Source organism: Hippocampus comes, unplaced genomic scaffold (genome assembly GCF_001891065.2).
Source record: "Hippocampus comes isolate QL1 unplaced genomic scaffold, H_comes_QL1_v1.1 scaffold14, whole genome shotgun sequence".
Taxonomy (NCBI): Eukaryota; Metazoa; Chordata; class Actinopteri; order Syngnathiformes; family Syngnathidae; genus Hippocampus; species Hippocampus comes.
Genome location: NW_017805839.1, coordinates 975,428 through 986,725, shown reverse-complemented (window position 1 = coordinate 986,725; position 11,298 = coordinate 975,428). Strand labels below are relative to the sequence as shown.

Below are 11,298 nucleotides of genomic sequence, written 5' to 3'. Positions count from 1 at the left end.
TCTCTTTTGCAGAGATGCTTGGAAAGGCAGCACACTTTTTTCCAGTCATATCATGAGCAGGAAACCAAAAGGTAAAGTTAGTACTCTGTGGTGCTGTTTAACCTACCGGTGAATTCATTCTTTAATGCTCAATATCATTCTCTCAAAAGAACTGCTTACAACCTGGATTGGTTCCTATCAAGTTGCAGTGCAGTGCGGAGACAGGCGACTGTTCACTCTTACATTCTCACCGTCACTTAGAGGGAACTGAACCAATGCTGCTCGCACCAAATTTCACCAAATGTACACGACACTGTCAGTGACAATTGTTGTTCATTTTACAAAGAAAAAAAATGGCAAGAACACATTGTCATTTGTTAATTCAGAGATTGTAATCAAGTTGTAGTTGTTTTTAAGTTTGCTAAAATTGAAGAGTCCACATGTATTCACCACATTGTGCTGTATGGTCTCTTTATGAAAGGTGGTCGAATATGTCTGTTAATTCTCTTATCTGGACTGCAACTGCAACAGTCAGATTCCAAAGATATGTGATGTGGTATGATTTTGCAAATGTTGAAATGCACTTCATTTCTACAATTTACCAGTATTTTGCCATTTTCTAATCTGGTGAACCCCCACTCATCTAGCATTGAGGTCCTGAGGCGAACTCTGAATGACATGCGCTCGAGCCCCGAGTACGAGGAGCCGTTATTCATGTCCCAGGTCTGAAACGGCTTTTAATATAAAATGCCATCTTGTGTGTATCATCCTTTATGAGCCAATCAATACCTTTGTAACATTCCGATCTTCTCATTGTCTTATTGGTGAACTTGTGCCCACCGTGTCATCGCGTGTGTTGCCTCCACGTTAACAGCCTGTCACTGTTTGCAGATGGCGCATCTTAAAAAAGACATGAAGTCAATCCAAGAGCGCCTCCTCAGAACAATGGTAAGTGACCATGGCGCGGACGAATCCGTTTCACACCAACGGGGGTATTCACGATTGCATTTTGTGTCTCCCACATCTTGGTTTTGATTAGTTTACAACAGAGGTTTAGCGCGCAAGACTTATTCAAACTTCTCCACTCGGTAGAACAATTGCATTCTTCATGTTCATCTGTCCAATTGCAAATTACAATACACGAAACTGTCTAGATGTCAAGCGAGACGTATTTTAAGCAGTTTTCATTCTGCCCGTGTGTGTTGTGCAGCACGAGGAGGCCTTGGAAGGTTTGAGGAGAGGTCTGCGTGCCTGGGTACTTGTTGATTGAAGTTGAAGTTTTAAGTGCAAGCTAAGTTACACCAAGTTTGTGTAAATAAGTGCATAATAAGTAAGTCTCAAGTCCAAGTTAAGCTACACTGTTACAGTTTGGTAATATTATATAAGTGTTTAATACCAGTGTCACTGCTTCTGTTAATATGCTATATGATTTAAGTGCAAGTTGTTTCTGTTTCACCGATTCTTGCAAATGTAACTTTTTAAATCTAATCTTGCTTTCTTGGCGTGCAGTCATTTTTGCGACATTAAATGTATTGTTGTTAAGACTTCCATTTGTGTGTGCAAAATTGACAAACCATTCGCAATCAATGGCAGTATTTTATAGTTGAGAATTCCATCAAAATATGGATTCCGGAAGGAAACTCAAGGTTTTTCAACAAATCTATTAAAAAGTCCACATGTTCGTTCAGTTCCTTTTTTAAAAAAAATCTAAAAGTTGGACAAGGTAAATGAGTCTTCCTTTTAAGAAAAGAAAAGACAGTATTTTGAAGTCTTGTTACAAAGGTGGTTCTCTTTTCACTGATGTTGACATACTGTTTGTCCAGTGAATATCAAATCCATCTCCAGTCAAGTGACACGTTACTCAGCAGTTAAGAAAAAGTGGCCACATGCACGTCTTCTCACGAAATGTCCATTGTACAGTACGAAATCCCCCCAAACCCCTCAACACTGACTCATTAACAAAACGTATTTATCCTCGTTGCCGCTCATCCTGGGAATCAGAGGACTCCATACTACAGTCCTCCCCCACCAGTCCGCTGACACCCTGAAAGGCCAGTGGTCTTCTGAACATGAAGCGGTGAACATCATCTCCTGTCCAAGCAGGAAGAAAGTTAAGACTCGCTGAAGACGGAAAAAGGCCTCCAGGCTTGTCGACAGTGAGCACATTCAGAACATTTCTTCACAGAAGAAACCCCAGGCTCTCATGGCCGGTGGAACCTACGGAGACAAACGTAAGAAAATTGTAAATTACAGCAGCCAACATCGGTCGTGCTCTATTTTTAATCCAACAACAACAAATGTGCCGGCTGCTTGTGAACAATCCGATCCTCTCTCTGGGTCACTGTTACAACACAGGGCGCTCGTTCCAAACACAAACAAGCTTAGCCAAGGAACACATTTCCATTTGATTATTTCCTCCCCCTTCTCCTTGACTACAGCACTTTCATCTATTTTTAGCTCCTCTGTCCTCCCCAGGAGGAACAAAGAGGAGCTAATTTGAGAGCCTTGCTTCCCAGAATAGCCGCTCCCATATGTACGAGTCGCGCGCGTGCGCCTCAACACACGAACCTTGTAAGGTGTTTGCTGGATGCGTGTACTTCCATTTCAGTGCTTTTGAACTCATTCAGCTCTTTACGGATGGCAGCCTGCGAGGAAGACCAAAGACGGTGTCAGCAATGAGGCGGGTCTCTGCTGAACTGATGAACATTGAAGCGTATTGCTACCTTGTCCGCCGCCGAGAGTCTTGTCCAGGGCTTGTCTGCCCTCCTGTCGTAGTCCTGAGCTTTGGCCACCTCCACATAGTCACTAAAGCGGATCAGAATCTTTCTGTCACGAAGTTCATCTACCGTGGGCCGTTGGTTAAGCTGCGAGAAATGCAAGGGGTCACTTGAATTGCCACCATTCCAATTAAAATAAACACGACTCAAGAAGTAAAAGCATGAATATTTTAAATAATTCTGTACCTTTCTGTTTAGCCTCTGTTTTATCTCTCTCCTCTCCTCTTGTTCTGTCTGGTCGTTTCTCTCTGGAAGGGGGGAAAAAAAAGATTGTTTTCATGACTGTTCGCCAGTAAGCAGGGTCATGCAAAAACTGCTAGACTGATTTTCACCAAAAGTGTGGGCTGAAAAAGTACCACATACATAGTATAGATTCAGGATTTATTTATTTGATCGTTTTTAGTTAATTTTGAGGTTGGGTATTTTGTGAAAATTTTCTGTAAATGCAATCACAAATTCCAAAACAGAATACAAGCAAATCCATTACAACTTGTATTCAATTGAATACAATAAAAAGACAGATATTTAAAGTTTAACCTGATAAACTGTATTGTTTTTTTTTTCTTTTTTGCAAATATTCGATCAATTGATAATGGTTTTTGTGAATTGTTCCTGAGCCCACATGGCAAGACTGTATCCCCAACACAATGTTGCACAATGGAATCTTGGATTCATACAATTTATGCCGTGTCGCATTGAGGCCAAAGGTAGAATCCTAGTTGGTTATTGCTCTTTTTGGTGCTTTAAATAGTAACTCCGAGGGACAATTTAGAGTGTTGCATGAACCTGCCATGCATGTTTTTGGAATGTGGAAGGAAACCGGAATACCCGGAGAAAACTCACGCAGGCACGGGGAGAACATGCAAACTCCACACAGGAAGTCCAGAGCCGGAATCAAACCCTGCACTTCTGTACTGTACATCCATCGTTCCGCCTCAATTAGGGAATGGGAATTTTGGGTGCAAGTCTGAACTCTAATTTTAATATCTACAGGTCGCACCTGAGTATAAGTCGCAGGACCAGCCAAACTATGAATAAAAGTGATTTATCGTCCGGAAAGTATGGTACGTAAATAATGGATATTTTCCTGCGGCAAACCTGATTTCTCACACCACACTAATGTGATACAGCAGACTGGTTAGGAATCATTATTATTACACTGCAAACTACAACCACAAAAATAAATAATGTTAATCCATACCTCTCTGACTAAACTGGGCATTATTACTTGGGGCAACGTATGAGCTACAGCGCTTCGCAAGACATACCGTAGCTTGTGTGGTCAATATCATTTTTCCAATTTGTATGTTTTAGTGTGATTTTCTTTGTTCCCTACAAAACACACATTCATTTGCCATTGTATGAAACAAACAGAGCCGCGGCTATCCTCACACTCATGAGGTTTACAGTGAATAATGTAACACTGCTCTAAATGCATTGTCCTGTGCTGTATTTATGTTCCCCACTGTTCATTTGTAAATGTAGACTGGCATCAGTTTAGCATGAACTTACGTTTCAAAATGTTCCGACTCTCCAGCTCCTCCACATTGGGTCTCTGGCTCAGCCTCCTGCGCAGAAACACCAAAACCACGTTTTGAACCATTGTCCACTGTCCTACTGTCATGGCCCTGTCCTCTTTGTACTTTTATCACTTTGCCTATGTCTCCATCTCGCATCCGAACCGCGGCTGTGATACTTGGGAAGAGGTATTCCGAACATCTGGAATACTCAAATGCTGCCCTGCCCTTCTCCTGTTGGATTATTCAAGGAAGCCAAGATGCTCCATGTCTCGCCAGTGCACTGCGGTCTTCTACTAGCACGAGCACACTACTACAGGAGCTTTTCAAGTGGGTAGTGATGGGCTGCCTGCGCGGCTCTGCCTCAGTCTCCCCGGTTACTGCATACATAATGAGCACTGGGCGGGGCTTAGCGGGCTCCTACTCGCGGCATCCCCGATCTCGTGATGTGCACTGGGCCAGCAGCCCACGCACGGGATTGCTGTCATTTTTAGATTTGAGGTGACCAGATTAAATTCTCCATATTGTAAAACAATCCAATACACATAAAAGGAAATAGGTTTCATGTAATTCTCTATATTCTATTTACAATTTTAATAAATCAATGGATAATACAATACAGTTCCAGTAATTCATTACGATTTCTATCTAATTTTGGCACAAAAAATAGCATTTGTTGACTGTCCCTTGATCTCTCATTAAATTGTATACAGTATTTATCAGCCTGTGAGGTGCCCTTGGCAGCACCTCAAAAAAAAAAGGTCTACTACCCAGAATAACATGTGAGCTTGTGAAGTTTTAATGTGTGGTATCAATAATAAATGTGATCTACACTACAGAGCTGAATTCCACCACCACGATCCAGACATGCAAAGGGCAGAGCGGAATCCCACCCTCGCTGTGGGGACCCCCTTCATCCCTTGCCCCGAGTTTACAGATGACTGTCCGCGTGACTTGGGCAGTATCAAGGTGAACACACAGCTGTGGACGTTTTTTCTTTGACAACCTGTTCCCTACAAAACACAAAGGTATTGATTGACCTGACAGTTTTGTTCTTTTTAACCCAATTTTATGGAACCAGAAGAAAAAAGTTACCCATTCTTTGTCAAGGTTATTTATATCAATTAATTTTTTTTTTTATAACATAGTTTTTTTACACGATTGTTGTGTACACGATAGCTTTTGTCTCTCGTCAGTGTATAATAAGCTGAATGGAGGTGTTTTTTTTTTTTTTTTTTTTTTTTTTTTTTGCATTACACTATTATGTAATTAATGCAGGCTCGTACAGCAAGCAGCCTCTGTTAATTAACAGACGCACGACTCGGCAATCCGAAAATAGCAAGAGCAGCCAGCCTTCGTGCTTTCTGAGAAACACATTGAGAAGATCAATACATTTCTCCAAATACACTTAAACATGATTCGATGTACAATTCATCGGAACATCTGCTTCACTCATTGAAATGCTTTCTTTCCATTTTCAGATGAAATGTTTTTACCCTCATCTGGAGAAAAGTTATGACAAAACCTCCCTTCTTACTTTCCTGTTTCTTTAAGAACACTTCTCACTCCTCTCCCCCTTTATTACATTTGCAATAAATGTACAATCGTCTGCGTTGCTAAGCAACTATACTCTCTGTTTTATACCGGTAGTCTCTTTCTCCCTAGCAACAAACTGGAGGGGAATTCTTTGTTATACACGCAGCTGCTGTTGTGGTGCTATTTTTAGAAGACAGCTTTTTTTTTTTTTTTTTTTTGCTACTGCGTGCGGCTTATTCAATAAGGGGGAGGTTGGGGCCGTTGTAAATATTACACACGACCCCATTTTTCGGTCTCACGAATCAGGCATTCACTGTTCTTTTTGGGGATAAATTGTGATCAAATGTCAGACTTTTTCTAGTTAGATTCTGCCCTGAACAACCACCGCCCTTGATCTCATGAGAACAATCCGATTATTTTCCCTAGTTAAAGATGACGCTCAATTTTGAGCAACAGTTTTGAAGCTATAACTTATGGAGTGAAGCGATCAAACATGAATTTTGTAAATACAGCTCTTCTATTCGCGTCATTAGATTGTGCATGTGCTCATAATATGGCTGGTTACGGTATAATGAAATTATGCCAGATACAAGAGGGATGAAAACTGGCTCCACTTTATTTATTTTTTTTATGTTCAATGCACACTGTGCACTTACTTGCTTTATTCCTTTTTTGTTGTTGTTTTTGTTTTTTCCCTCACAATTCATTTCTATGAATCTAACTCTGTGGCACATTCGTAAGGAGTGGGTGGAGATGCATTATTGAGCAAACCGAAGCTAAGAATAGAAAAGGCTGTCTGTGACTGCAGGGCAGTCACGAAGCGGGGAGTCTCTAAAAATAGAAAGGTCATCGATTGAGTGTACCCATATGGATCGAGCGGCATCGCTTTCCATGAGGCCCAATGACATTTTTCTGCTGGATGTGCAGCAAATGCAGCGAGAGCTCTTCATGCTCAGCCATGGATAATAATCAAGAGGAAGTCATGATATAATTGCTGTCAGATCCGGAGATGTGTGTGATGGATTGTTTTGGCATTCACTGTGGATTCCCAGGGCAAATGAAGGACAACAAGAAACCCCTCTTTTGACCACTCGTGAGCTCTATGATGCCAGGATTTCCCTCCCAAATGGCTTTGTGCCAACAGTAGAGGATGTGAAAACCGCACAGTCTTTGGTCAGTTAAAATGCCTCACTTAGAGGGAGAAAACCCACAAATGTTCTCTCAATGAAAAACATATGCTCTCCATCCATTCAATGTCCGTACTCATTCGTCATGGATGAGCTGGAGCCGATCCTAATACATCCTGGACCAGTCACCAGCCAATGCCGTTGCACACTCAAATGCACAGCCATGAGTAATTTTGAGTCTTCAATTAAATCGAACATTTTACTGGCTCACGGAGGCACGGGAAGAACACGCCAACTCCTGACTCCAACCCGGAGCCTCACCCCATCTATGGTGCGAATGTGAGAGCGAATGGTTGATTGTGTACATGTGCCCTGTCAGTGGCTGGTGACCAGTCCAAGGTGTGACTCACTTCTTGCCCAAAATCAGATGAAATAGACTCCAGCTCACCCAGCCAGCGCAGAGGACAATGAGTAAAAAAATACAAACAGATGAATCGCTTGATGTTCCTTATTACAATTTATACAGATACTGGTGTAACAATATATTTTGGGGAACCGCACAAAAGAACTGATTCCAAGCCCAAAAAAAAAAAAAATCCTTCACTGTTCATCAGTAATGGAGCTCATAAAAAGACAAGTGGAATCTCAGTTGATCTTTCTGAGTTCACTAATGCTAGCTCGAAATGGAAGTAGCCTGCCACATGCTGCGGTCTGGAGCGGAGGTTCTCACGTAGCATGCAGCCTCTCTCACTGGCATGCCACAAGTGGAACCTCCGTGCCTTCAAATCACCGCTGCCGTCATTTAAGATGTTTGTAAGCAAGTGAAAAAAGACTTTTTCTTCTCACTCAAATTTAGAATGGTCTCCTCACAGATCTAAGAATAGATGAGGTGGCGCAGTATTCTTAGTAGTCTCTGAGGCAAGGCACCACAATGTTTTTTTTCCGGGAAGTGTGGAAGCCTCTTTGTGCTTACCTGTAAGTTATCGCACATCTGCTTATGCAACGCATTAATGGCGTGCCTCGTGTTTGTTACACGGGGGCTAAAGAAAGCTTGGTCTTGTGACCAATTCACCGAGGAGATCACCGCCGTTGTACAATTTGGACATCGTGTTCCTTGACCGTGTTATCCTGGCATGTAGGCGCTTGCCGATGTGAGTCAGGGCATCTTGTACAAAGCGATGCCCCGGAGGCGCGCTCTGTCTGTACCTGTTGCGGGGATGGATTGCTCGCTCGGATATCATTGCCAAATAATTTTTTGTTTGTTCAGAATCAAACTTTCACACCGTCATCCAACAGAAAAGCCGACTGCCATAATGATTTGTAGAGGAACAAAACATTCTTCGCATTATGAACAGACAGTGAGTGGCATCTCGTTGCCTTACCGAGACGATGCACTGCATATTGGAGGTGTGAATTAAATCTAAGTTTAAATAAAAAATCGTTTTTTTTTCTCCCCCATCGCTACTTGTATGATTGAGGTCTTTTAAAGTCAATTTTCCCAAATCTTTTTCTTGCACTGTACATTCTTTTAGTCATTTCAGTCATCTCCTTTTTATTTACTCTGCTCGTAAATGTCTTTCTTTTGTTTGTCAAGGATTTCAAATGTACTTTTAATGACGTTAAGCACATTGAGTTAACTTATTTAAGTTAAAAAAGCAACAACAAAAGAAAAGCAGCATGACAGCAAATACCATCAGAGACTCTTTTTATGGCCTATCTGTGTTTGTTTCCGATCTAATTTGCCATCGGTGATTACTGACTAAGTAAATCACTGTTTCATTGCAAGGAAGAAAGAAAAAAACAATTGCTTACTTCGCAAGCTTCATCTCAATCTGCTGCCGTATTTCTTGCCGCTCCTGGTCACTCCTTGCCGGGAAGATGTTCCGATCCTCCAGCTCCTGCTTGGTGGGCCTGTTTCGTAGTTTGACAGCCAGTAACTCCTTCCTTAACCTGCGAGGAAGTGTGCCTGCATGAAAAATAAAAATGTATGTGTAACAATTAGACTGTCTTCCACTAGATGACAAAGAGTGCAATTAACCCGTGCCCACCTTTTTGCTATTCATATATGTTTGTGCATAAATTAGGACACGGTCATCATTACTTCCATATTCAGAGGAACCTTGATTTAATGGTAGTCCATTAAATCAAAATCTAAATTATTATGAAATTAATTCTCACTTTTTTATGTGGCGTAAATAATGACCGGTATATCCATCCATTCTCCGATCCACAAGGGTCGCGGGGGGTGCTGCAATCTATCCCAGCTGCCTGTAGGCGGGGGACACTCTGAACCGTTTGCCAGCCACTTGCAGGGCACACGTATACAAACAACCATTCGCGCTCACAATCACATTTAAGGACAATTCAGAGTGTTCAATCAGCCTGCCATGCATGTTTTTGAAATGTGGGAGGAAACCGGAGTACCCGGAGAAAATCCACGTAGGCACAGGGAGAACATGCAAACTCCACACAGGAAGGCCGGAGCCGGGATCGAACCCAAGACCTGTGTACTGTGAGGTTGACGCGCCAACCAGTTGACCATTGGGCCTCCTGACCGGTATAGTCCAAAATTATTCAGAAATATTTAAAAAACTTGAAATGTTGTTGTGTTCCACTTTGGAGGTTGCTGTACATATTTGACAGATTTGGGCTGAAGTTATTTGCCACCACTTGCCTCAAAACACTGAGCAGTCACAATCGGAAAAGAAACACTCAGTCTCAGTTCAACTCTGTGGAGTGCTCTTTGACTTTTTAGGGATCTGGGACGAAGCACATGACCCACCAGAGATGACCGAGTCGTTCCATCCATCCAGGTCGGTGGGGAGGCCTGATGTGTTGGAGAAGCACTGGTCCAGCCGCACGTTCTCCTTGTTCTCCTCCGCCTCCTTCTTGGGCCAGTCGGAGCCGCCGCCTCCGACGCAGATGCCCGCCAGCGACGTGTGTTGGTTCTCTGAGCTGCAAGAGCGAGAAAGGCGGCCATCCGAGCACCACAGCCGCGGGGGTGATGAGCCCTGCTCACACACTTCATGCACACTGCATGGACGCACAACCACAGGAAGAGAATTGTCAAAAAAAAGGTCAGACCAGGACAGGGAGATCTGGATTTAAAAAACAACCCAGTCTATAAATAGGTTGCAGAAATACAAATAAAAAGTTTGACACATAACCCGAAAAAGCCTACCCCACAACGTGATCTCTGTTTTTGTAAGCAAATGAGTGGAGGCTCACCTCTCCTGCCTGTTCTTGATGGCGAACGCTCTTTGTAGTTCCTCCATGATACAACTAGGGGGCATAGGTGGATGAATCATATTGCCAAGGTGAGGCGACCCTGAGGAGTTGGCCAGGGGCCCTCGTAGGGGAAGGGTGATGGGTACCAGACTTTCTGGCGTCCGATGTGGAGGCTCCTTGGGGTGGTAGGAGTTGGGATGGTGAGGAGGGAGTGACAAGGGGCCTGAATCTGGAAGAAAAAAAAAAGACTGATCCGTCAGTCCATGTTCTATGATGCTGAGGCTTATTCGGGTCACAGTTGAGCTCCCTGGAGTCTCTCCCGACTACCTTTTGGTGAGAGGTGGGGTACGCCCGAGACTCGTCACCAGCCAATCACGTATTAAACATCCATTCACATTCAAGCCTTGGGCAAATTGGAGTCCTCAATGACCCTAAGATGCATGCTTTTGGGAAGGAAACCCATGCAAGGCCCCGTGGACAACATTCAGACCACACAGGAAGCCAAAAACCAAGAGTCTGACCCCTTGAATCAAATATTGGTCCATATGGACATACCTGAAAGTCATGACACCCCCGCCGCAGCCCAAAATACAACTTGAAATCATGACAACTTCCAAGGTTCTCTGAAGACTTTCTCGAACATGTTTGACTGCATTTTTCCAAGCTCACCTCCAAAGTTTGTAATGCAGGTAGAGGTCAGGACCAAGCTGATCCAGACATGCAAACATGGCTTGACAGAGTCTGCTTTGCGCACTGGCAGAATTATACGGCCTGCCCCAAAGTGTCCCCTCAAGTTAAATATGACAGTGTCCGAAATATCGCAATGCTCACCGTCTGCGGTCATGAGCTGTGGCAAAGGTTTTGGAGGTACTTGTGGCGGAGACGTTCCTGGAGCGATTTCCTCCTCTGGTCTTTCTTCCATTCGCTCTCTAATGTCCTGCAGGCCATCGGATACCTCGACGACGGGGTGCGCCTCTGGATCTCCTTCCTCATCTTTTAGTGCTGCATTTACAGTTTCCTCCAGACGCTCGCAGTCCTGGAAGGGGGTGACCACTTGGAGATGCAAATATGGGGGTGGGAGGGGGATGGGGGGGCGGATGGTTCATGCAGTTATTTTGGCGCATACGTGAGTAA

General features: G+C 43.4%; 1 protein-coding gene and 1 long non-coding RNA gene across 3 annotated transcripts in view; one reads left to right on the top strand and one right to left on the bottom strand.

Annotated features, from left to right (window-relative positions):
• Positions 1-7: 7 nt before the first annotated feature.
• LOC109526654 (uncharacterized) lies at positions 8-1,479 on the top strand. The gene is made up of 4 exons (XR_002170388.1): positions 8-71; positions 627-702; positions 871-927; positions 1,190-1,479. It is a non-coding gene; the product is annotated as an uncharacterized LOC109526654 (long non-coding RNA).
• Positions 1,480-1,562: 83 nt separating this feature from the next.
• phactr3a (phosphatase and actin regulator 3a) overlaps positions 1,563-11,298 on the bottom strand; it is a 37,177-nt gene continuing 27,441 nt past the window's right edge. For both annotated transcript variants that reach the window (XM_019888078.1, XM_019888079.1), the window contains exons 4-12: positions 10,996-11,217; positions 10,165-10,393; positions 9,719-9,969; positions 8,749-8,902; positions 4,269-4,324; positions 2,943-3,004; positions 2,703-2,843; positions 2,548-2,624; positions 1,563-2,196 (exon numbers count right to left, since the gene is read on the bottom strand). In XM_019888078.1, the coding sequence (XP_019743637.1) occupies positions 2,181-2,196; positions 2,548-2,624; positions 2,703-2,843; positions 2,943-3,004; positions 4,269-4,324; positions 8,749-8,902; positions 9,719-9,969; positions 10,165-10,393; positions 10,996-11,217 (1,208 nt within the window). In that variant the 3' untranslated portion in view covers positions 1,563-2,180. The remainder of the gene's footprint in view (positions 2,197-2,547; positions 2,625-2,702; positions 2,844-2,942; positions 3,005-4,268; positions 4,325-8,748; positions 8,903-9,718; positions 9,970-10,164; positions 10,394-10,995; positions 11,218-11,298) is intronic.